The sequence below is a fragment of the Haemaphysalis longicornis genome, unplaced genomic scaffold (assembly GCF_048455015.1).
Source record: "Haemaphysalis longicornis isolate Haplotype H1 unplaced genomic scaffold, Haemaphysalis longicornis Haplotype H1 scaffold_1, whole genome shotgun sequence".
NCBI lineage: Eukaryota > Metazoa > Arthropoda > Arachnida > Ixodida > Ixodidae > Haemaphysalis > Haemaphysalis longicornis.
The window spans coordinates 395,924,204-395,949,429 of NW_027526203.1; the positions used below are offsets into that span (position 1 = coordinate 395,924,204).

A 25,226-nucleotide genomic window follows, 5' to 3' on the forward strand; every position below is an offset into this window, starting at 1 on the left:
TGTAGACCCGCTGACACACAAGTGGGATTTCGTATACTACGCAATCCACACATTTCCCGTATTGTTTCCCGCAAGCGGTTTTGTGTGCCTTTCCATTGTTCACCATGGCACACAGAGTGGTCAATTTAAAAAAACGTCCTCACACCTGCGTTGACCCCAATCTTCTGTGTCCCTGTTTTCTGCACTGTTTTTTATAGCAATGAGCAAACAGAACAGAACAAATTTCTAGGCAGATGACGATCTGGCAAAGTCTAGAATAGGTCCCAACAAATCAGTCACTCAAACACACCACCATAGAGCGCTAGTTACCAGCACAAATAAAAATTTGTCTTGCTTTTTTTAATATCCAGCACCTGATGACGTATGAACAGCATCAAAGCCTACAAGCAACACTGTTAGTTTAAAGTGCAATGCTTCAGTAGTTGACGGGAGCTTCAGGTTTCATACAGAGTTTGTGTCGTTTCAGAATAGGCACGGGGATGTAAAGAGGCAGAGGAAGTGGTAGAACACTGGTTGCAACAAACGCCCGTTCTAAGTCATCCATATTCTCTGAATGCTTTATCTTAACTTTCATATTTTAGCTTTTTTGTAGACGGTAGTTAACCGCCGTTGCTTTCCCGCACTACAGCAAACAAATAAAATTTGTGATACGGCTTTCTACTTCTCAGAATTGCTGCGTGTTTTTCCGCGAAGCTAATTAAAAATCACCTTGCTGAAAATTGCAACTTTTCTGTCTCCTTTTCAAACATTCACTTTAAGGTGGTGACTTTTCTGGCTACTTTCGGCAATTTCCTGGTGACTTTTCTTTCTGAAGACCTGGCAACCCTGGTGGTGCCCTATGATCATGATGGGTCTGGCTGGTGGGTGTCAAAAGGTGATTTGGTGAGTCGTCCGGAGACATGTCCAAAATGCTACCTCTGTGGCTTGTTATCAGACCCATAGCCAACACCCAGAGGGCCACAAGCCAGGTTTATCCCATGCATGCACTCTGCAAAAAAGCGTGTGCCGCGTATTCTCTTCTTTTTCTCTTTTTGGCGACAGCCTTAAACAGAGGGGTTATTGTAAAGGGGTTATTAATGCAAAAGCATTATGTTGATCACTGAGCAAAATCGCTGGTGTCTCCAAAATGCAAAACAAAAACACACAGAAAAACGGGTGCATTCAATAATTGCAACATGTTCCATGGCACATGCCTCAGAAGAAAAAGTAAAGAAACGCACACCTTGTGGCTGCATAGCACGTGTCCAAAAACACAGACTCATTACTTCCTCACCCAGCAGCGCAGCAGTAACCTGCGAGCCAGGCTGCTCTCTCTTCGTGGCGCACCGCCGCACTCCCCACATTCCCTGTCGACGTTGCGGCCACTTCTACTCTTGTAGGCACTGAACGCACACAAGCCCTTATTTACAAAATAATGCTTTCACATTCACTACATCACACAAGAAATGCTTAGGTGTCTTTGTAGTTTTTCTCATGAACTTGCCAGTGAGGCTTGCCAGAACAAGTGTGCCACACAATCATGCCCGTCAATGCTGAACAGTGGACCCATTAGCTGGCATGCCTGCTTGCCATTGAGTCAGCTGGCCAGTATGTCGGGGGCTTGTAATGGTTCCTTTGGTTTTTTCCATAAACACAGCATGCATTCTGTGCCTTATAACAAATAAAACATTGGGCGTTCAGCTACCCTGGCTCTGGCCATCGCCATACATTGCACTAAGCATGCAGGTTACAATTTAAAAGATAACAGGATCAACGCAAATGGTGCACTGCTGAGTCAACATGGGAGCACAAAGAAAGCCTTCTGAAAAAGATACACAAAAACAACGGCTCCCTTAGCACTAATTCAAGGACGGCGACAGCTGTCTTGACGTATCCATCATATCATATTAAGGTTTAAAGCTCCCAAATGCATTACACCACACTTGGATACACACCAATATCGCACACCACAGTCCCACGCGATGACAGAACAAAAAAATCTGCGGCGTGCATCAATGCTCCTTCCTACTATTCTTTCCCACCAGTTCAAGCCAACAACACCACTGGTGGACTCACATCACACATTACGACTCGCCGATCCAGCAGGCAGCAACTGGCCCAAACCATCCTCTAGCCACACCCATACTAACAATTTCAGTGACCTTGAAGCCAGGCCACTCGCATTGCTAGCTGCACAGTGTGAATGCCTCGTCCGCCCAATTATAAAGAGCAGGGAGAACCGCCACACCCCATCCCCTGTTAGCAAGTAGGTATTTTGTCAGTATTTTATGCAGGTGTTTTGTATTTATAAAAACAAAAATATGTACAGACTAGCTCACTTATAATGATGGCCTCAGTTATAATGAACACTCGGTTGCAACAAACAAACGCAGCATGACTGTCACAGCAGGCATTGAGGCAATGGCATTTTGTTTCAGATATAACGGACTAGCGTGAAGATACAACTCGGGTACAGCAAACGATCGACCATAGCCCGACTGCGCCTTGCGCTCGCAGTCGCCACTTGATTGGCTTTCTGTGAACACGAAGTGTCAAATGAACTCCGTGAGCCCACGACGGACTAGGGGTGAATCGAGATCAAGGAGAAAATAGGGGAAACGACGGCGAACATACAAAAGCTTGGCATTGGCACTGTGCCAACACCAGTGAGGCACATGTGCTTCTTCCGTCCAGCCTATTTGCAGGCTGACAAATCAGCGGAACGGATTCTGTAGGGCCACAAAATTAGCTACGCATGAAATTCGGCAGTCCCCACTCATGCTCACTGGTGCTCTCCTCTCCTGTTCGGCCAAAAGAAAAGTTTAAAAAAAAGAAGCAAGTAGAAACGCCTGCCATGAAGCCGGAACGTGTGTGGACTGCCCTGCCATTGAGGCATCATTGGTTGTTCTCTTCGCAGAGTGTGAATGATTTTATGCAGGGAGCAAAAAGCTGCAACCTGGTTAAGAAGTACAATCTGTCCAAATAAACAATCTCTATAACTTTTAAAGACAGAGAGAAGACCACCCTGAGCTCCAAGATCAATTCTGAACCGTCGACCAGGAAGCGCAATGGCCCCAATAACAATTCATCGGACATTTATGCATATATACAAGCTATTTTTTCTGCTTGTCCTCTTTTTAGTCCAGGAGTTCTATTCTGGCAGGTGAGAGGCACACACTGCTTCTGGCTGGAGGCAGCACCCTGTTTTCGCCACGTGCCGTCCAGGCATTGTCCGCAGCCACGTCAGGGAGCCCGCCAAAATCCGGGCCACGTTTTTACGTGCAGAAAAAGCTTATTACACTCATAATGAACTTCGGATACACCGAACAAATTCTGTGAGGTGGTCGAGTTCGTTATAAGTGGGCTCAACTGTAGTTACCTATTTGAGGTATTTTACAGTGCACTATTTACATCCCGTTCACTGCAAAAATAACTAGCAAACACTCAAATGCCAACGGTTCTGATCTCATCTATAACACCGGTCGGTAAGAGTGCCAGATTTCTTTGCGAGTAGGACTACAAGAGACTATGTCTTGGGTGTGTGAACGTTTGCTCTCTATCCTCATTGAAGCAAAGAACTGCGCTAATGCTAAATAATATTCTTACGTAGGTCTTCGGACGTTGCAGTGGTACACATAATTGGGAATAGCCGTGGGATCCGTAACCATGCCACCAAAGAGGCCATGCGCGCCGCTCAGTGCTGCTTGCAATATGAACGGCCCTGCAAGTGTGAATGGAGAAAATGGGACACATCAGAGGCAGCTGTGGATGCAAAATATTGGCATAGTGCAATAGATTAACCAACTAAAATAATACAGAAAAGTCAGTGCACTTTGTAGCAGTTTTAGATTAGCACTAAACACAACAGCATTCACAGGCACGGTAGAATGGCATCAGCTGCTGCAAGAGGGACGGGGGTGCGGGGAAGGAGGGGGGGGGGGGGGGGGGGGGGGGGGCTTCTGCAACGTCACAATTATGTTGTTTTTTTTTCCATGATGCTGCTATCTTATATTAGTGGCAATACATATAACGATGATGTTTATTTCATCACTATAATGTATATTATGATAGGCACTTGCCATAAAAGTTGTCATTTGACAGCCTGTGACCCTCATTTTGGCACAGCAAATTTTGCACAAAAAACATTGGCAAGGTGCTACTAAATAATAAATGAGGGGCATATTTGCCTGTGCCCTGTGCATACTGCCAATGTCATGAACGGTCTCGTGAGCTGTGTATGCTGGCGAGAAGCAATAATACTTCAAGGAACTTAAGTGGGGCATATTTTATTGTGAGAAACGAGACAAGTACAATAAGAAAATTTCGACTGTGATCTTTTATTTACAGTGAGATAAAACATTTTGATAAAATTTACAAGCCATAAATACATTATAATTCTTAATGTCTTACAGCATCTGCTTGAATGCTTGTATCTATGTCTGTTATTTTTAACTTAATAAACTGGTTGTCAGTAGCCCCAAATCTGCCATGACTCTTAAACCTTTGTCACAAGGTGCACTTACTCAATTTAATTTTTATGATCATGCACCAGTTTGCTAAAAGCAAGCCTTTTCAGTGTACTACACCTGTTTGTCAGAACACTCAGATTTGGTATAGTTCCCATGAAATGTACTTGGGCTGATATGATGCAGCTAGTTCTCACGTTAAAATGCTTCCTGTCACACCCAAACAGGGCCCAATAAGCATTCATTAAAGAGACACTAAAGGGTGGAAACAAGCTGGCCTGTATCAATGGATTACGGTGCCGAGAATCTAAATACACCATCCTCGCAACTAGCAGGTGTTTAATAAGGCAGAAAACGCCAGAAACATGAAAACAGGGGACGACGCCCCGTACGCATTTGGGTACTACGGTTTGTGACGTCGCGAAAATGGTGAACGGCGAGAGCTCGTTGGTGAAGCTTCCATAGATCTTTTCCTGAAATAAACAGTTCCTACGTGGTTGAGCACGTGAAATAAACGTAAATCAGAGCTTTCCGTGAGCTCATCGTACCGAAAAAACACAGACTACATCTTTTATACACTGCGAGGCAGGCTGCTTCTCTCATGATTCAGTCAGCCACCATGCTTTCAGTTTCGCTTCCGAAAAGCATTGGTGGGCAATTAGCAAAGTCAATAACTTACGACGGTGAGCGCCTGAGCTTCTGCAAGCAATGCACTTGGCAGGAAACAGCTAAAATCCCTTCATCAGAAGCGGCAAAAGGAACAACAAGATGCACTGCAGGTGGTTAAGCGAGCCGCCCGAGCTTCCAATCTGGCGTTCTCCGCGCGCAGAGGAGGAGTAGGAGGAGGAGTAACACTCCAATTTAAAATGTTGCTATCGGTAAAGTGCGCCCAGTTCAAACATAATCACTTGTGAAATGAATTTACTGCGAGTGGTTAGCCGAACGATCTACCTGTTTGCCTCAGGCCGCCGTTGATAATCCGTAAAGCGTGCATCACTCTACCCTTGTTATGTTTGAGCTAGAGCGAGCACGGGCAACAACTGCCGACACAGCTGCCATGACGAATGTTTATTTCACGCTGGGTTTGTGCCGCGCGAGAGAGGGTAATGTGAGATGGCTGTGATCGCCAGATGAGGTGAAATAGAAGGGCCTTCCCGACGGTGCCAGCCGGGAGCCCGGGACGCGGCACTTGATATTTGAAACGGTGCTTGTTGCTTCAAAAAAGGCTTTACTCGCAGCCGGCCGAATGAGGGCTGGGAATCCGGAGTAGGCGGGCACACTGGCCGCTCGAGCATTTAAAAACGTTTCTCATTCTGTCAGTGAAAAATCATGAACATTGAATCCGTGGCCAGAGAAACAAGCCACAGTCCGTCATGGCTCGGAGACATAAAAGCTACCATTGCCAGCGTTTACGCTCTAGACCACTCCAGTGCTTCGTTCCTAGTTTGTGACACAATGGCTATGTCACGAGAAAATGAAAGGGAAGTGGGTAAGAGAAATGCCAGCTTTGTTAGCGTATTTCTCAGCAAATAACGCACCGTTGCTCATCGAACGAAAGCCTAGAGAGCTAAGGAACGTAAGATTTTTCAGTTAAAACAAAATTTCATTCACCCTTTCGCGTCCCTTTAAGGACCTCAGTCTGCTGTGGCGGTCAATGCACTAATGGCAATGGAGGATGACCGCGCATCCATGCTGAGTTCTACTCACCGAGCAGCCCGGAGGCACGTAGTCCCGAGAGCACGTTAAAGCGGTTGCAGTAGGCCTGCAACGGGCCAAACCAGTGGGCGCTGCGCTTGCCACCGGACTTTGCGGGATCGAAGACAGGGAACCCCCACGGGTCCTCAAGCACCAGGTGGGCCACGTGCCGTGGGTAGCGCAGCGCATACGACGAGCACAGGAAGCCGCCCAGGCTGTGGCCCAACAGCACGAACCGCTCCAGCTGCATCTGGACTCGCCATGCCTCGATGCCTGCGCGACAACCCCAACACTCAGCCAGGCAAAGCCCCCTTGACCATCTGGCATCCAAAGCAAACTCAGCACACCTGCGTTTTTTGTTTTCAAACACATTCTAGTTTATGCAGCTATCATCTTCAGTATCCGTATCTTGCATAGGAACGACCCGCCAGGATCACAGACGCACTCTTCGTTGCACACTCCAAACACGCACAGGTAAGCAACTCCCTGGAAATGGAAGATTTTACATTGCTATGTCCGCAACAGGGTGTTGAACTTGAACTGCCCCGAAAAGCGGAACTGAACCCATTTTTTTCCTTACAACTGGAACTAAACTAAACACGTATTCCTTCCACCATTTTGGAATGGAACCCGAACCGGAACGAATCGAAGGAAACGTTCCGAACCAATTCCAGGAACGGTAACAACAACACGAGGTTTCGAACAGAGCAGTTTGGTAAAGACAGAACTTTATTTGCTCAAAGCACTGTTGAGAAAAATAGGAAATGCTGCCGAGAGATAATGCGGCAGCATCGGCTGTCCACACACAGCACATCCTGATAGAACCATCATAAGTCGTAATAAGCAAGTCGATTTTTATCACGTTATCAGCCCCTTAAGGTCACCATGCATTTGTCACAAGAAATTGGTGCACATATTAAAAGTCGACGTGGCTCAAATAAACATGCTGGCGTGCACCACAGAAGTCTCTAAAATGATGGAGAGAAATCGACTTGTGGTCCGTGGAGAGCATGTAGCTTTTACAGTGTTAAAAGGGCCATGAAGGCAAAATACAAGTTTTGTTTTATTTGAAAGATTTGGTGTTTTATAGTGCACCCAGTACTTGCCTGGCAGCAAACAATTTTTTTATTCACTGAGAAATTAAACAATTTAGGCGAAAATTTCAATTCTCCCGCCAAATCGCGTGCTTTGTGACGTCTGCAATGACGTATCCAGGGCAAGTACTTTAGCAAACGTAAGTATGCTGACTAGGGCTGCAGCCAATGGCGGAATGCCTTGTTTACCGTCAGCCCTAGTACATGGTTCCACAACACCACTAGGAACTGCTGCCTGCGCTCGCATTGCTTTTGACCAGATTTGTGCTTGGCTAATTTAATGCACTGATGCAACATGCTGACGCAACGCAGGCGATGCGGCGTGCCATGGTGGAGAGCTCCGGATTAATGTTGACCACCTGGGGATCTTTAATGTGCGCTGAAACCTCGAACACACGGGCGTTTTTGCTTTTCGCCTACATCAGAAAGCGGCCACAGCGGGCAGGAATCGACCTCGCACCCTAGTGCTCAGCAACAGAACGCACCCTGAAAGAGAAGCGAAAGCACAACACTAAAATAGATAATTTTTTTGTTTGTTTGTTTGAACCATTCGAAACTGTGCGAAACAGTTCGAACCAGAACAGAATGGTGCTCCGGAACCAAACCCGAAAGGCTTGAACCCAAACCGTACCCCAAAAAATTCGGTTTTTTTTTTTGGAGGGGGGGGGGGTTACCTTCATTCCCAGTGCTGTAAGCCAAAGGCAGTGCCAGCAAAAGGCATCAAACAAGAGGCCTGTTTTCATGCAAGTGATGAAGTTACTAATGACTTAATGTTCATGAGGTGAACATTAGCTCAAATGGAGCTCAAGTACATTTTATGAGGTTGTTTTTGACGTGAGGGCAGATGATATGGCCCACTGAGTGAGTGAGGTCTGAGATTTCAACCTGGAGTTCAGACAACAAGATTGAGGTTAAGTGAAATTGATGTCAGAGATGACGTTAAAAGGGTCCGTATATAGGTGCACCTACTTTTTCACACGGACAAGGAAGCTGTCTTGAGAAATGGCTTGCATAAGTTTCTTTCTGCACATGGATAGCGGACAGCTGACATCTAGTGAGTGTTTTCTGAGCCCATATTTTTGTACAGTTCCCTTCATAAAACAGATATGAGACCTCGCAGCACACTGCGAAAGCATTCTGCATACATAACTACTCAGCCCAGGATAGTTTGCTCTTTGCACGAATTCGCTGGCTCACTGAACCCAATTCGAAATTAACAGGAAGGAGAACGTACAATAAATGAAAGTCGGGGTAGAGCAAAAAAAAGCTTCGCAGTGAAATAAACATGGCAATACCGTACTCAATTTGACAGTGAAGCAGTGAAACAGTGTGTGCTCATCACATTTCCAACACATTCTGAGCATTTTCAGATTTGTCAACAGACAAGTTCAATTTCTAACAAAGCTGTGTATGTATTCTGCTGAGATTTTACCAGAACTCACTATCACTTCAATCTTAGCCATTTATTTTTACACAGAGTGAAACTGAATTACCTTTTTTTTTTCCACTTTTGCAGCCTTTACTTCAAGGTAGGACAAAAGCATCTTCGAGATATTTCTAATCTAGTTGTTAACTTTATTTTGTAGCTTGCAATTATTTCAGCTAGTCCATGAGCAGTCTGAAAACTCGCCCGGGCTAGGAAGCACCACAGCAATGCGAGGATCTATGATAAAGGTGAATGCCATAGTTTGAGACAGGTACAATGTCGGTAATAAGAGATCTCTTTAGCAACACTTTGAAAGGTGTCTAGTCATCTACAGGTTGGCCTCAATGCCCCACAGACTCACGTGGCCCAGTCATTTGTCGTGTTGGGCAGCAGTTGTGATGCATGTGGGCACCTCAAGCAAAAGCTGCCCATGTGCTCTCGCTTTCTGGTATTTTGCAGCTGAGGCTCAGAAGGCACACAAGAGTGCTTTCCAGCCAGGTGGAAAGGCTTACTCTGGACCATTTGCTCCTCGATGCGGTCAGCGTCGTTTCCAAGGGCCGGCCTGGAGCTGCGCCCGAAGCCCAGCAGATCAATTGCGTGCACCACTCGATTCTTGGAGAGTTCCTCTAGGTTCATCACCCACAGTGCCGAGCCACAGCCAAGGCCATGTACCAGCAGCAACGGAAGCTGCAGAATAAGGCACCCGCAGCTGCAGTCACTTTCAAGTTGGGAAACTTTCTCGTGGGTGATCTCAGCAGCACAATGATTAGGACAAGGAACTTATATAAGACAGTACAGTCACTACAGTAATCAACAGTAGATTACCTCAGCCATTGAAAAGGTAAACAACCAATACATACTCCTAGTGATGACTTATTGGGCAAAAACTTGGATACTTATGAAGCATCTTGTAAGAAAAGTTAGGTCGGTCCAACAAGCTCATGTAACGCACAATTGTGATGATGATGATGATGCCCTCAATGTGTTTGACATACATCCACAAAGGGAAATTGGCCAGGGCTAAAATATCTGCTGAGCTCCGGTTGTAGCCGACTGGTTAAATTTAACCTTTATAAAGGAAAAGAAAAGAGGAAAATCGAAGGAAAGAAGCTGCAACACAATAAACGACTCAATTTACCTAATAACAAGTCTCCTCAATTAGTCATTCTTGACTGCCCAGAATTGCTCAAGAGCAGAGAGAGAGAATAAAAGTCTCATGGAGCAAATGGTAGCGGTTACGCTGTCTTTCAATTGGATGGGTTGGCCTAAATCTAGGTATCCTTGGGCCTTCACCATATCTTTCTGACCATAGAATTTCTATTGCGAGAGCAGTCTTGGACTGCCCACAAACTGCTCAGTACTGTGGACAGGCAAATCAAGGACACCTATTTACAGCACTCTTAGCTATGCAAGCGGCCTGTCACAAAAGAAACAGCACAAATAAATGTGCAAATCTGCCCTTTACATACGTCAGACTTAAGGCCCTAAAAGTGAGTCTGCCTGCCTGCGTGAGGGACGCAAAAAATGCAAGCTCATCTTAAAGCCCATTTTTGGTAAATAGCATGCACGCTCAATGCCGACCCAAAACAACAAGGACAGCTTGAGTTCTGCACATGCATGGTACGGAACACCAAGCTGCTCGCGGAAACCAGAGCATTAAGGTCCCCTACTCTAAATGTCTCTAATAAGTTGCACGTAACAGGTCAGCCCCATGTAGTTAACAACTGTTTAGAGAACTGTCTCGGCAATGAAGAAAAAAAATGGTCAACTGATTCCAGGACCTCGCACCGTATACACATTTAAGCAACTGAAAGCCTTGATCTGAACAGATTTAGATTGATCATCAAGACCATTAGCGCACCCAGGATTTTTGTCTAGGGGGGGGGTTTGAAATTTTCACAACAAATATAAAATATGATAACATATAAATGTAAAAAGGAAAAGAACAAATATAAAGACAAATGTAAGTAATACAAAAAAAATAAAAATAAATAACCACAAAGAATAAAATATTAAAACTATAAAGAGCAGCCGAGATTTATTATTTTTTACGCGAAAAACTTACGCATTAAATCAGCCGCCATAACCTATACAATTCGCCTGCAGAAGGAATATAATAATGGATGCACCTTCACATAAAAAAAGAAGATACGCGAAGCCTTTCGCCATCCCCCGAAGCCCCGGACCCAAGTTTGGAAGTAGAATTGGAAGGAAGGGATGACGGGAGATGAGGTTGGGGAGGAAATACAATTAATGCCTTCTTCACTGGTGAAGTCAAGCCAAGAGTAAAGCACGAAATCTGTTCGTACAGGCTGGCACAATTTGCACTGAACAGTCAAATTGACACATATTTCTGAAAGCCTATTCAACAAAACATCATTGTTATCCGTGATCACAGGTTTTCGTAACTGCGCACGAAGCGTTGCTGTTCTCCTCACTATAATGTTAAAAACTCAGGTGATATATATAAAGGAAAACCGAACCTTTTTTTATTCAACGGGAGAGGGAGGGCTCGTACAGTGCTTAGTATTGAAGAAAAAACAGTTGTTTAAGCTTTCAAATGAAATAAAACAACTTCGATCTGATCTTGTTAGATTTGATTTGAGGCCAGAAGGCAAGCTAGACAATACTGAGTCCCAACCTATGGGAAATTTCAGCGTCTTTTTTTTTCTAGAAGGTGACGAATGATTCAAATCTCGTGATGGAAGTTCCGCACAGAAGTTCAGAAAGTGGTATAATCTGCCCTACAAAAATTGTGCAACTATTTGCGGTTTAGCATGGGCTAGGAGGCGTGCCGTAGGGGGGAGGGGGGCTACGGAATCATTTAAAACCCCCAGGTATTTTTAAGCATTCAGAAATTTCCTGTCCAGGGACACTTTTTGTGTCACTAAAATTTTTTCTCATTCTTTTTCTCAAACTTCTTCAAGTTATACGCAAGTTGGTCCGCACTGTCTTAAAAGCCCAATCCTAAGAGCTAGTTTTATTTTTTAATGCCGGTCATACAATATTCTTCTTCGAGATTTAACTGCGAATGTCCAATAATAAAAGCTTCCGAGACTACACACACTGCGCTCGGTGAACTTCGGTTTCGGTTCGGTGGGAGAGGCGTGCGGAGGGGGTTGGGTCGGCGGACATCTGGGAAGGGGGGGAGGGGGGGGGGGGTTTACAACCCCCAAAACACCCCCCGTGGGTGCGCCACTGCTCAAGACCCTGCAGTGAAGCTCAGGAAAGGTCACCTAACACTGATATGAAGCACAAAGATGTGGATACCAAGAAAAATTTTAGTGCTTGAGCTCTTAGCTAGGAAAAATTCATCTGAACGAGTAGCATCCAGATGCCAAAATCTCATCAGCCAAGGCGATGCAAAAAGTTAATTCGGAATCTCAAACTGAACATGAACATCTTAATTATATTCCATCTCTAAAGACAAAAGCCAATATGTCCCAAACCCATGCCCAATGTACTTCCTCCACATGTCCGAGAATGGAGGGAAAAAAAAGTGTGCACAATTATAGTTTGGTGGGAAGATTTAAAGTCCAGTCAGAGAGTCTGGAGATATCGTGACCTGAACTGCGCGACAGCAAGAGCAATGGTTAAGAATTTTGCTATAAGCAGTCCAGAATTTGTAATGAAAAGTGGAAACCGAGACGAGGTTTCCCGAAACGTTGAGATGCATCCCAGTAGATTACGGAAAACACAGTGTACTCATATTCATTCAAAACAGCTGTTAACAGTGGGCAAGGTCAAAGCTTCGTGGAACTAGAAAAAACATTTTCAACTGTGGTTCTCGCTCAATTGCTGATACTGAAATAACGTTACGCCATCTCACTGAAACACAGGAGGTGCCTTTTTGCACAAACACCACTTGGAGTAATTTGCTTCGGACAAGTAAAAGCAAGAATATAATCCGGGCATGCAGAAAAAAATAATTCTTGTCAGCATCAAAAGAAACCTCGCACATGTGAAGGAGTCTGAACATTAAACAATAAAAATGTGACCCTGAGCTCTAGAATACATGCCTCTCAAACAGATCAGTATCTGCTCGCTGGGGCAATTCGAGAACAAGACACAGCCAAACTCCATGGCCGAACGGAAGTCTGGTGCAACAGCAAGTGAGTATCAGCACTCCTGTGTTTCCCACACAGACTCTATATGCACCTGAAAGTTCTATCTGCCTTAGTGGCTGCACACGTACTATGTGTACCCCAATTCCAGAACAGAATTATACAACCATGAGGTAAATAGTGAGAGACTGCTTAGGGATGGTCTTATAACAAGAAAGAGTTAACACCCTCCCCCACTTTTTTCCCCCCCCCACTTATGCTTTTTCGGCATCCGACCATGTACTCCCAGGTCTCAGACCCTTCGCAATGCTAAGACATTAACAGTTCCCAAGACATTAACAGTTCACTAAGAGGTCCTAGAAGCGAGCACGTCCAAAGGACCAAACGCACGGTTCCCGCACTGGCTTGGGCGTCCCATTCAGGCGTCGTAGCGTCCATCTCGTTGTTGCTCGGGGAACAGCCGAATGCAGGCAGCATCTGGGGGCCATTTGGAGTCACGACTGCGGAAAGCCGCAACGCTGTTTGTGTGCTTACCAGTTTCTGTCACACCTTCCTGTACGCTCCATATTGCTCCTAATGCGTTCGCAGCTGGGCATTGGTGTGCTTTTGAAGCACTGACCGTGCGCTTCGACAAACTACACCAATGTATGAATGTTTTGCACCGAGCAGAAGCCACCCAGCTACGCTGGCTACACGCGTCACCATTGTCACTGCTCGCAGGTGGACAAAAGCCCAATAAAACTTTTGCGGCTTATTAAAAGGATTAACGGGAACTAAAATCAAGCAGCACCTGCTCGTCTGGGGCTATCATAAAGATTTGCTTTAAACTGGATGCAAGGCCGAACGTGAACAAAAAACCCGCGCCCCGCAACCCAATGTTACTAGATATGTGCCGCAACCCGCACCGCGCGTTTTGGTTAGGGCACGCCAGGCGGCGCCGCTGTTCTAAAGTGCAGGGAGAGCCCTGAGAGTTCGAGAAGCACAGATAGAGCAATGAATCAACGTAGGTGGGCAGCTAAAGTTTTCAGTTTCCATGAAAAGCGTGGACACGCAGTGGCTAAGGAAGACCAGAAGGCTAACGATGAAATACGGAAAGAACAGTGGAGAATACAAGACAGCCAAGGTAACTAAAAAAGAGGCAAGGCAGATAGAAACGAATAAAGGGAGAGGAAAAATTGAAGCTAAAACGTCGTTACAGATGAACAGGGCTGAAAAATTTGACATCAGAAAGGAAAATTTCTACGATAATTCCAAAGGCAGTGCTTTGCTTTTTGAGGCTAGAACAGGCTGCTTGCGAACTAAGAGCTTTGTGGGGAACTATACACAAAATGATGTGGTACTCGTGGTCTGCGGAAAAGAAACAGAAACTATGCGGCACATAGTGTAAGAATGCTAGGGTATCCATCCAAATCTAGAGGGAAATAGTCGGCTTCCAGATACCATAGGATTTAAGCGTTTAAAGGAGCCATGAAGAGAAAATGCAAGTTTGTTTTATTCGAAAGATTTCGTGTTTCCCCCAGCGCTTGTCCGGATAGAAACGATGCTTTATTCACTAAGAAATTAATCAATTTAAGTTAAAATTTTGATTTTCCCGCTAAATCGTTTGTTTTCGGGGTCTACAATGACGTGGAACCGACCGCTCTGCAGCGTAGAATGCCTTGATTCACGCGTCCGCCGTACAGGGTAGAGACACGTATACGCTGGCGCCGCCATTTTGTGTCGCTAAGATCTTATCTTAACAGAACTATAACTTAACAGAAATACAATCCAGGCATGATTGAACGAATAGCACTTGGGGGGAGATACGTTTAGGCCACGGAGATGTAAAAAATATACTCGGAGCACAAATAAATACAGGCTTGGCAGCCCCAGAGGGGGCTTCGTACATGCGGAGGTAAGTTTGCACCGTGAGCAAGAGAAAACGGACCCTAAGTTCAGGAACGCGTGCCTCTAAGTACAGAACTCGGTTCGAGACGAACCGGGGAAGGCCAAGACAAAATCGAAAAATGCGCCTCTCCAACAGGTATAACGGACGCAGTTTGTAGATAGGACAACTGCAAAACAAGACGCTTCCAAACTCCATGACTGGCCGGACGTAGGCTCGGTACAACAGCAAAAGTGTGTCCCGGCGCATTCCTGCTCGTTTCCCACATAGTCTTTTCATGCGGGCACGCATCCCCGGCACCACTGTAGCTTTTTTCTTCTTTCGTGGTAGTTAGTACACGTATATGGAATGACAATGATATATACGAAGACGTTTTTGTAAGTCACAGTACTTAGAATACAAAGTGAAAGAGGAAAGCTGGAATCACGCGGACCAGTCAAACATTGATACTCTTTGAGTGTAAGGGGGCAATGAAGAGCATCGAAACAGAACAGGATACGAATGAGGTGCAAAATAGTTTTGGTGACAGCAACTCTCAAGCTCAATTATAATTTACTGAAGTGAGACCTGGAGGATACCATTGGTTCAACGTGTTCCTCGAACATGTGCGTTTTTTTTTTTTTCCATTAAACTACGTAGGGCCACCAGAAAAAAAGGTCACTATCACTCCCCCTCCCTTGAGCAGTGGGAGTCTGCACTGACCAGCTCGGCGCCGGAGCATTGAATCGCCCTGGTGCAACGAGCCCTTGATTCGACGCAGGCTCGCGGCCTCCTGGACGTAGGAGGCTGACCACATCCCTTTCCAGCTCCCTTGGCTGCTCAATAAAAAACGTTTTTACCACCACCACCATACAAGGCACATCATCGCACGAAGCTAAAAGGTGTCGCAAGCTATGGGGCGTCACGTCAAAGTACTTCTGGAGTGCCCTTTGAAGGTTATCCCAGAACAGTATAGCTTCTTTGCAGTCAATAAAAGTGTTTAGTTGTTTCTGGGATACCACAAAGCCGGCAATTCACAGAAGACACGAAAATGTTTTTATTATTCAGCATGCAGCTTGGAAAAGAAAGTTTCTGTACACGGAGAACGAGGCATTTTACAAACTCCCGGATGAACATCATGTCCGGATAGACCATTGTACAGAGATCGTTCAGAAGGTGCAGGAAAGCGAATTGATAATAAATTTCTGTAAAGTGTTTTCCGTGACCCTGCGAATAAAGTCTGCCAAGGGGAAAAGCGAGCCAAAAAAACTTGAGAGAATTGCATGCATCGTGCATAATCATATCCCCTAAACATGGCCGTGAATAAAAGTGAGAAGAAAATACAATAGTAGGGATAGCATCTACGAACTACTTGACAAAAGCTCTAGCAATATGATGAGAACAGTCACGAAAAAAAATCCAGTGACACTGTTTAAAATGCGAAAGAATAACATTTTATTTCCGGCTATGCGATCCTAATGGTAGGTCTTTCGTGGTTATATCTCCTTCTGTTGCGACGTCTTCGTCATCAGAGCGAAATGCGTCTGGCGCGTTATCTTCGCGTCGTAACGGTTGCGGCGGTGTTGGCTGGGAGTGGTTTCAGCTGCAGCGAGTGCCTGCCTCTTTGCTCGCCGCGCGGCAATTCTGTGGCTCCTCGTACCTTTTGTAGCGTAAGCTACACTGGCCGAGGTTGAGCAGTTTCACGGGAACGTTGAAGGACCGTGATGCGCAAGCGCGAGGAGCATTGGATTGGATTGGACCGGATTATATTTGGATTGGATTTGGATTGGATTGGATTGGATTGGAAATCCAATCTAATTGGAGTACAGGGGCGGTATTCTCGAGTTTTGCCCCTTTTGCGTCCCTTTCAAAAGTGTCCCTTTTGGCGAGTCCTGATTGGCTAAAAGCAAACAACCGGAAGTGACGTCACGCAAGTGCGGCAAACCTACTGCCAACGCTTATTGCTTAACCGGAAGTACGTCACGATGAAAGGGACGCAAAAGGGACGTTTTCAAAAGGGACAGTTACGAGAATACCGCCCCAGGTGTCTAGAGAATTGGGTCTGCACATTCGCCGGCCTATGCATTCCAGAGGAGTGACATCATAGCCGCAGCAGACGCACTGGCGCCGGCGCGTGCCCAACTGTGCGCCTCCATTGCGCAGTAGCCAAGTCTGACGCTGCGCCGGAGCCGCTTGATAGCCGTTTCGCGTGGCTCTTGGAGAGCCATGCTGCGCATGCGCGAGGAGCAGTCACTGGAGTCACTGGACTGTGGCTGTGACTGTGATTGGATTGGATTGGACTGGATTGGAAATCGTTTTAGCAACAGTAAGCATGATAATCAGCTAATCCTAGACAACCAGGAAACCTAAGAATAAGCAGCTGAAACTTAGCTCACGCTACGTATGCCGAGCTAAGCCACTGCACTACGTAGCCGAGCTAAGCCACTGCTAATTTTTCTGAGGCGGGCTTCTGTCTTCAGGCTACCACGTTCCACAGCTGCCGCGGAGGTATAGACGCTGCGGAGTCTATCGCAGCGGGGACAGCACAGACATACAGAACCATGCCCAGTGGTGCGATCATGTGGTCTCATTATTATCAGCATGGCCATGATGATGACAATGATGATGGTGATGATTATTATTCCCTTGGAAGTGTTTGGCGAGTATTCACTAGGGAGACTGGCTGGTGCTGAAGCGTTAACTGTTCTCCGTTTGGAGCGTATAGGTCCAATTAAGTTTCCAGCAAAGACAATAGGGGCGTGGATAAAAAAGAAGTGCACTCTGTTGAAATCTCGAAATATGCAGTAATATGTCTCTACCGGCAGTTAAAACTATAGCACTGCACGGACCTGATTTGTAGGCCTGGGCCCGGTCATATATTTCTAAGAGATACCGCGTGTGCGTGAACAGGCCCGGGATTAGACGCTGAAAGAAATTTGTTTATTATATTTGGTTGAGTGTCTTCTTAGCGGGTAATCAGACGGAGCATCTACGTAGTCTGTATAGCCCGTCATGGATTGAAATGCAAAATTTACGGTTCAAGTAGTGCACGTACTTCCGCTTCAACCATCTTCAGTTCACGTCATATCGGCGTAATAATAGCTCGTTTTCTTACGTTAAAGCCACCATCACCTCTGTTGACCATATTCTTGGCTAAATCAACTGGTCGTCTAGGGCAAAAGTTGGTAGTGTTACGACTCCGTGCACCGCTACCCTGTTCGCGCGTGCTGCAAGTTGCGGAGTGCTCTGGTGCTGTGTAAGAAAGCTTCCTCAGACAGGCTACAGCTTGCCGGAGAACAGCCGGTGAGTGAACGCCTCGCTGTCGGTGACTCAACTTCGGCGGCTGCAAACGGATTTTCACGTAGAGACCTGTCTCGGCTAGGCGGACGCCGCAGCCGAGATCTCTCTCCCCCTCTCTCAGACTCAACAAGCGCTGCTACTGCCGGCCCCTCACGAACTCTGGAAAGAGCGTTGTGTGTCTACTATTTTCGGGCCATGTGCACAGTAGCATTGTGAAAGCCGCGCAGCCGTTACAGGTATTGTGTATAAAACCGCCCTATCCATGGATAGTTCGCATTCGTTTGGCAGCAGAAAATCGATGCTGTCGCCCTGTCGAGTCACGCTGTAACCTTGCCCGGAAGGGTATTGTTCCTGTATTGCTTCGGGTCATTTCTCACCATGCAGTAAACCAGTTAAGTTTGCCTTCGGCTTATTGTCATCTCCAAGGCCGCTGGCCGCTCTTTGCTGGCCGCTCTTTGCCACGCTACCACGCATAACGGAGGCGACGGAGCCCGGTTTGGGGACGCCTTCCCGACGGTAACAACTGGTGCCAGCGGTGCGAGATCCAACACCACGGACGTCAGGGCGGCTTCGGACCGTAGAATTCACGGTGGTCAATGGTGAGTGCGGTACCTTTCTTCACTGAGTTTTACCAGGCTTCTGAGGATAGCTAGTAGGACGTGTGTTTTTTTCGCGTGAAAAAACCGCAGTTGTTGGAGCTTGGATGTTGCGCTTGGATGTTTCGGACGCGCTGAGAAAGCGAGAGATGATACAGGCTATACTCGCTGTTGGGGCTGACGATGATGAGCTGTCGGAATGCATTGAGCTGATCAATGGCAGGAAGATCACTGAACGTCAGGCTACAGAGACATAACGCGAACGCCAAAAGCGAGCACAGGAGTTTGAGCGAGAGAAACTCCTACTCGAGCAGGAGAAAAGAAAGCGACAGCATGAGCTGGAGGTGAAGCGTCTGGAGGTCGAGGCGTCTTGACCTAGGCGTCCGACTGAGAGCAGCGGGCAGACTGCGGTGACTGAGCGACCTGCGTTGCGAATGAGTGAACTAACGCGACACTACAAGGTAGGAGAAGACATCGGTCTTTTTTTTTTTTTTTTTTTTTTGTCAATTTCGAACGTACGTGCGGGAAAGCCCAGTTTAGCCAAGACACATGGCCGCAAAGCGACTGCTTACGCTTTTGCCGGGCGAGTCAGCCGACGTGATGTCCCGCTTGCCAGAAGAAGAGGCGGAGGACTACGAGAAAGTAAAGGCGCGCCTCCTGCAGGCTGTCTCCAATGGCATTCCGCCAAAAGTTCCGTGAAGCCGAGAGAGCTAAGGGCGAGTCGTAGTTGGAGTTTGCCTATAAGTTGAGGGCTAACATAGAAGAGGGGCTCAAAGAGGCAAAGGCTTTCGTACACCACGACAAGGTGGTTGAGTGCTTCGGTCTATAACAGTTTTACTACCGACTACGGGAAAACATGAGGCACTGGGTGCAGGGCCGGCCTGGGGTAAATACCGCGCAGCTCAGCTCGCCGACGAGTTCGTCGCACGTCGAGGTGCGTAGGAGCCGAAAGACGGCCAAAAGAGTTCAGGCAGAGGCCTGACAAGTTGTGGCGGAAAGGCGTAGCTTCCTATGACAAACACGAAGCTAAAGTGACCGTATTCTGGGTAGTGAGGAAAACGAGAAGGGCGCAGACGCTGATGAGCAGCGCCGGAAGAAAGCTTTTGAAGCGCGCAAACCGTCTGCGTGTTGTAACTGCGGCGAGACGAGATATTTCGCTTCGAGTTGCAAGAAAGGCAAGCTTGTCTTTCACGTAGTAAACCAGAGTGAGGACAGCAGGCTCGTGGTCATTGGAAAACCGTGCCGAGAATCCGCGACGGTAGACATGATCCACCCATCGTAGGTAAAACCGCTGATCAGCTGACGGGGCAGAGTGTTTGGGTGAAGCAGGCCGTAGCAGCACGGAACGTGCGCCTGCCAATTGCTAAGGTCAGCATCGGAGGTCCGTTTGGTGAACAGGGGCCGAATTCTCTAAAACGATGGGGCGTCGCTTTGAAACGACGGGGTAGCGCCATGTGTTCTAGGGTTGGGGCCGTCGCTTTGGGGAAGCTGTGCACACAGTGTGAGCCACAGAAAAGCCCTGTGGCAAGGGCGCGAAGCGACGCCCACAGCCCCCCATCATTTCACTTGACGCTTCGCGGCCTTACCACAGTGCTTTTCTGCGGCTCACACTGTGTGCACAGCTTCCCCAAAGCGACGGCCCCAACCCCAGAACACATGCATTTGCATGGCGCTACCCCGTCGTTTCGAAGCGACGCCCATTTTTTAGAGAATTCGGCCCCTGGTCACCCAGGCGGCGGTATCCCCACAACTTCTTCCTGAATACGGATACCTATTCTCGAACAGGTCCAATCAGCTGTTGCGCGAGGAAGGTTTCATTTCCGAAGTTTCGAAGCGCTACCGAGAAAGAAAGCTGAGATCGCTGCGAAAGGCGCGAGTAAGGATAGTGTCGCCACCTCTGGGAGGAACGGGTGACTGGGAGAGATAGCGATGATAGCGCATAAACGGGGGCTCACGACAGAGGGCAGATGTTCCACTTTCTTTCAAAAGAAATCTGCGTCTGTTTCAATGATAATATATGACTTACCACATTTTCCCCTTTGCTTTCCTTGGATTTCTTGACTGCCTACCCATATTTCTGTCTTAATTTAACGGGCCCCTTATTTTCCATTCGAATTCGCCACATGGATAGCGAGGGTCTCTGCTCTGGCAGTCTTGTTGCCATAGGTATACCTTAGGAGGGTTCAACGCTGGTCAACCCCTTTCGACATGTCGAACAAGCTCGAGCTTCGTTTTAACCCGGGGGTTAAAACGAAGCTCCTCTTCACCCTGAGTAGCCACAGTGGCGCTGGCTACCACCCTAAGCGCAGGAAACAATTACCTTAACATAAGTATTCGAGAAAGTGGAGGAAAGCACAGCCCTGCCGGTAGCGTAGTGTTCATCGCGCCAGACGCGTATTCTGGAGCTCGTGGGTTCGGATCTCACCCGGCGGGCATGTTTTTCTCCACTTTCTTTCTTAACTGATAACAAATGACTTACCACATTTCCCCCTTTGCTTTCCTTGGTTTTTCTTGACTGCCTACCCAATAGAGAGAGGTCGGGGGAGGGGAGGCAGCACTCTCCGGGAAAATGAAAACTTTCCGCCTATGGCGAGAGAAGTGGCCTGTTGAATCCCGACTGTTGGACATTTCCATTGACCCGAAATGTCACCCTTTCGAGTTTGTGTGCTTGGATAAAGTACTACTGTGCAAAAATGCAACTAGTATAATTAGTTAATCTCGTATTTTCGTCGCAACTAAAATCCTGGCAGAGCTTCAGTGTGGATTGTCTTCGCACTTGCCGGCGATGCGGTTGTGTTTTTAGGTGCGGAGTACCTTAGGACCGCACAATGTCCGTCCGAGTCCGTGCGCACAGCATTTACCATCGCAAAAAATCACACAGTCACCGGCAGGATTCCAGCCTGTGTCTGGTAGACCAGACAGAGTTAGTGTCAGTCGTCTTACCCACTAGGGTACGACCGTGAGTTAGTACCCGAGAGCCAAACGGCTTACTCCCTCTCCTGTAACGGTGCGGAGCACCTTAGCACCTCCCAATGTCCGTCCGCGTCCATTCGTGCGCACACCACCATCAAGCGAAAATCAAGCGAAATTCGATTTGAGCCGTGAGTTGCAGTTTCATTCAGGGAATAATCAAGGTGCAACTCATGGCTCAAATCGAATGACGGTCGGGGCGCAAATCCGATGCCACTCGGGGGCGCAACTGTGATATCATTTCGAGTCCCCGTACTGCGCACCCTCGCCATCATCCACGGAGTGGAGGTGCTGCCATTTTTTGTGTTGTTCTGTCGCTTGCCTCACCTAGCCAGAGACGTTCCTAGGGAATCGTCCAGTGACCGGCCCGGTGAACCTCCTGGCCCAAGCCAGGAGTCAAGCGCCTGTCCAGCACTTCTCTTCGAGAGCCTCCCTCCGGACAACGGTTGAAGACCCTTATCCATCGGGATCTCAGACCCCCGGCGGAGAAGCTGTTACGATTCAGTGCGGCGCTACCATGTTCGCGCGTGCTGCAAGTTGCGTAGTGCTCTGGTGGTGTTTCTCTGGCGCTTCAGCGCAAGCGAGCCATGTGACTATAGGCGAGGGTTTAACGGCTGCTTCGCCGGCGCGGGGTCACTCACCCTCGCCATCGATGGCGCGCCGGCTCGGCTGTCTGTGCGTGCCCTTCAGCGCAAGCGAAAGGATGAATCCAGTCATCCAGTAGATGTAGATAGATGGCAGGTTGCGAAATCTCAAGCCTAATGCAAATTTTCATAAAACGCTGTGTGCTCGTGATAACCAGGTTTCGAAGGGTTAAACCTGAGCCATTTTTGCGTGAAAATAGTAATTTCTGAATGGTACCAAAGAAAAAATTGGAAAAAGTACCGGTCCCGGTGGGATCCGAGCCCACAACTTTGAGATAAAGCCCACCATGCTCTACCAACTTGCCTAAAGGAGTGACTCAATTCCCCTCCGTTTCCTTGTGCACTTATGTGCATGTAAGTGCTTCCTGGCCTCAGTGGTGTAACCAGCGCCGCCCCGCAACATTGGGGTAAAGGCTGACCTTCTTTTTACTCCCCACGGAAATGGCTGGAGCGTCTACACAATGTCAGGAGCAGTCCACTGGCCATGAACCCTCGTAAGCCACCTGTGGCACCAAGATTCCCAGAACCGAGGCCCTCGCTAGGCATGTAGCTTATGATAATTGGGAACGAGGGCCTCATTGAATGAACTTAAGTGAATGCCAACAGTCAAGAACACCAATGAGGGCATAGGGAAGGAAGACCGCATTTTTTTGTGCACGAAATTAGACTCTGGGATGGTAAAGAAAGTAGACGATGTGAAGCCTTGGCCAATCTCCCTGTGCGGGTATGAGCCAACACTCTAAGGAGGAGGAGGCGGCGGAGTCGAAGATTTAGAAGAAGAAGCCGCCGAATGCATTTTCCATGTCGTCGTATCCGCCCCGAAGAGCCCAACGCTCTATTCCATCGCCGGGGAAGACGTGATAAACTTAACCAGGCGCACCGATGGCCAACCGGATCATGTTCTTAGACATCGAGGCCGGGAGTGAGCCGCTGGAACGCGATGTGATGGATTTGCACGCCGACGCGGTGCCCAGGACGGAGGAAAACTTGCGGGCGCTGTGCACGGCGAAGAAAGGGTTCCGCTCCAAGGGGTCTACCTACCGCCGACTTCACGAACCCCCTCCGGGTCAGAGGCAAGTCCCTCTACGGCTGCAAGTTCGAACACTAGAACCTCCGGCTAGAGCACACGGGCCCGGAAATCCTGTCCAAGGCGAACGGTGGCGCGACCCCCAACGGCTCGCAGTTCTTCCTCACCAAGGCCAAGGCCAGCTAGCTCGACAGGACGGCCATGGTGTTCGCCGGCAGCGTCAAAGGGATCAAGAAGGTCGAGAACTTCGGCTAGCCCACATCCAAGAAGACCTTCGTCAGCCACTGCGACCAGCTTTGAGGTGGACTCCGCTCGAGAACTCTGAGTATCCAGCCACTCTGGGAAATTTTGCAAAACTCCCCGTTTGACTGTGCTGTGGTGTTGATATTCTTTCATTTTTTTTTTACAGATTTTTTTAGAGCGTTTATTTTGCCACATGGCATAAATAAGGGGTATGATTTGATGATGAGGAAAGGTGATTAGATGAACATGAAAATGTTCGCTTCGCGTATAAAGTCTAGGCGGGAACGATGATGGGGCCCATATATCCATGCGTGGTATGGGGATGCGTCGTCTACGCGGAGGCCCGTCGCCGCAAGATGTCGCAGTCTCGTAGGACGCAAAGCGAGGCAATTCCATAGCAAGTGATGCAGGTCGGCTATTTGCTCAGACATTTTGTATTCGTTTGCTGTTTCGATGGGTTTATTGCTTTTCATTTCTTCTTTTAGTATGCCGAGTTTCGAGGAATATGTTTAGTATATAGTTAATACTAATTAAAGTGACGCTCCCTGTTGCTTGTCGCTTTTCCTGTTTAGCAAGGTGGGGTCTCCCCGTGTCTCCTCTACAGTTTCCCGCCTCCCAAAGCGACGCCCACGCCCAAGAATACATGCATCCGCGTCGCTTCCAAACGACGCCCCCTTTTTTTTTTGAGAATTCGGCCCCAGCATGTGTCACGAGCTCGTGAAAGGGACCCTGCAACACTTTCGATAAGCGCTTTCACTCTTTCCTTCGCGTCTGGAACCACTGCGAAAACTATACTTATCGCCAGCACGGAGAGGCACTGCGTGATTGGTTCGTCACACCAGATATGCCTTCCATTTCTGCTTTGTTTTTGTGACTTAAAAAAAAAAAACTGCTATCGAAAACCGTTCATTGCTGAAACTGAAGAAAAACCGGCCACCAGATTACTCCTTAGTGATGTAATTCGAGCCGTCGAAGAACGTGGAGACCGGGAAAGAGAGAAAAATCTTTTGAGCGAGTTTACTACACGTTATCTTATGGGAATAGAGCAGGAATTTTTGGCTGAAGCATTTTGCGACCCTCTAATCTAAGCACTGGGTGTGTTGGGTGGCTACGTTCAAGCATTTAAGATAAAAAAAAAAGTTGAAAAAAGTGTTGCAGGGTCCCGTGAATGTATTGGAGCGAGGCCGGCGGTTGCGGGCGCTGCCCGCTTGCGCTTTGATAAGCGAATGACGATCGCTCGACTGGCCTATCATTCAGCGCCCGGCGTGCCGTGCCAACGAACTGCATGCGGCCTGGCGCGAACAACGGGCCTCCGTGATTTGCCAGTCCTAGGTACTCCTATAGAGAACGAGTTGCCTTATCGGCTGTGCCTTATGGGTACATTTGGGATTTGCCCTCAGTATAGTAGTGATCGAGGAACTTCTGCGCCCGCAACGCCATGTTCTCGCAATGCGAGCGAACAGGGTACACGTGGCCGTGATCAGGGCTAAAGGGTGTGATAATCAATTATGGCCATTATTAAAGGGCATCAGTTCGTCTGCGCGATGAAACTTGGCATAGTTGTACGCGTGGCGTTATCCTGTCTCACAAGGAATAGAATTGCACAGAGGAATATATTAATTTCGCTTGCGCAGTCACGTTTAGGCTACAGCCACGTTTAGGACACCATATGTACCGGGAACGCGCAGTTTTGATCGCCAAAAACGTTATGTATTGGTACTGCAGAGGGCCTTTCAGAAACTGGCGCAGGATAGGTCGAGCAATCACTTTACAGCTGGCACTGTAAAGTGTTTGCCAGATTGCTTCCTGACCAGTCAGCAGATCTGATAATCGGGAGCGCACTGCGTCGCCACTGTAC

At 47.7% G+C, this 25,226-nt stretch overlaps 1 protein-coding gene across 3 annotated transcripts in view; it reads right to left on the reverse strand.

Annotated features, from left to right (window-relative positions):
* The window catches only part of LOC144155329 ((Lyso)-N-acylphosphatidylethanolamine lipase-like), a 115,754-nt gene that overhangs the window by 21,400 nt on the left and 69,128 nt on the right, over positions 1 to 25,226 (reverse strand). For 2 of the 3 annotated variants that reach the window (XM_077686685.1, XM_077686684.1), the window contains exons 4-6: positions 9,173 to 9,347; positions 6,153 to 6,413; positions 3,586 to 3,700 (exon numbers count right to left, since the gene is read on the reverse strand). In XM_077686685.1, coding sequence (XP_077542811.1) covers positions 3,586 to 3,700; positions 6,153 to 6,413; positions 9,173 to 9,347 — 551 coding nt within the window. Of the gene's footprint in view, positions 1 to 3,585; positions 3,701 to 6,152; positions 6,414 to 9,172; positions 9,348 to 13,114; positions 13,217 to 25,226 lie in introns of those variants that run through there. The other variant, XM_077686686.1, reaches the window with a different exon arrangement.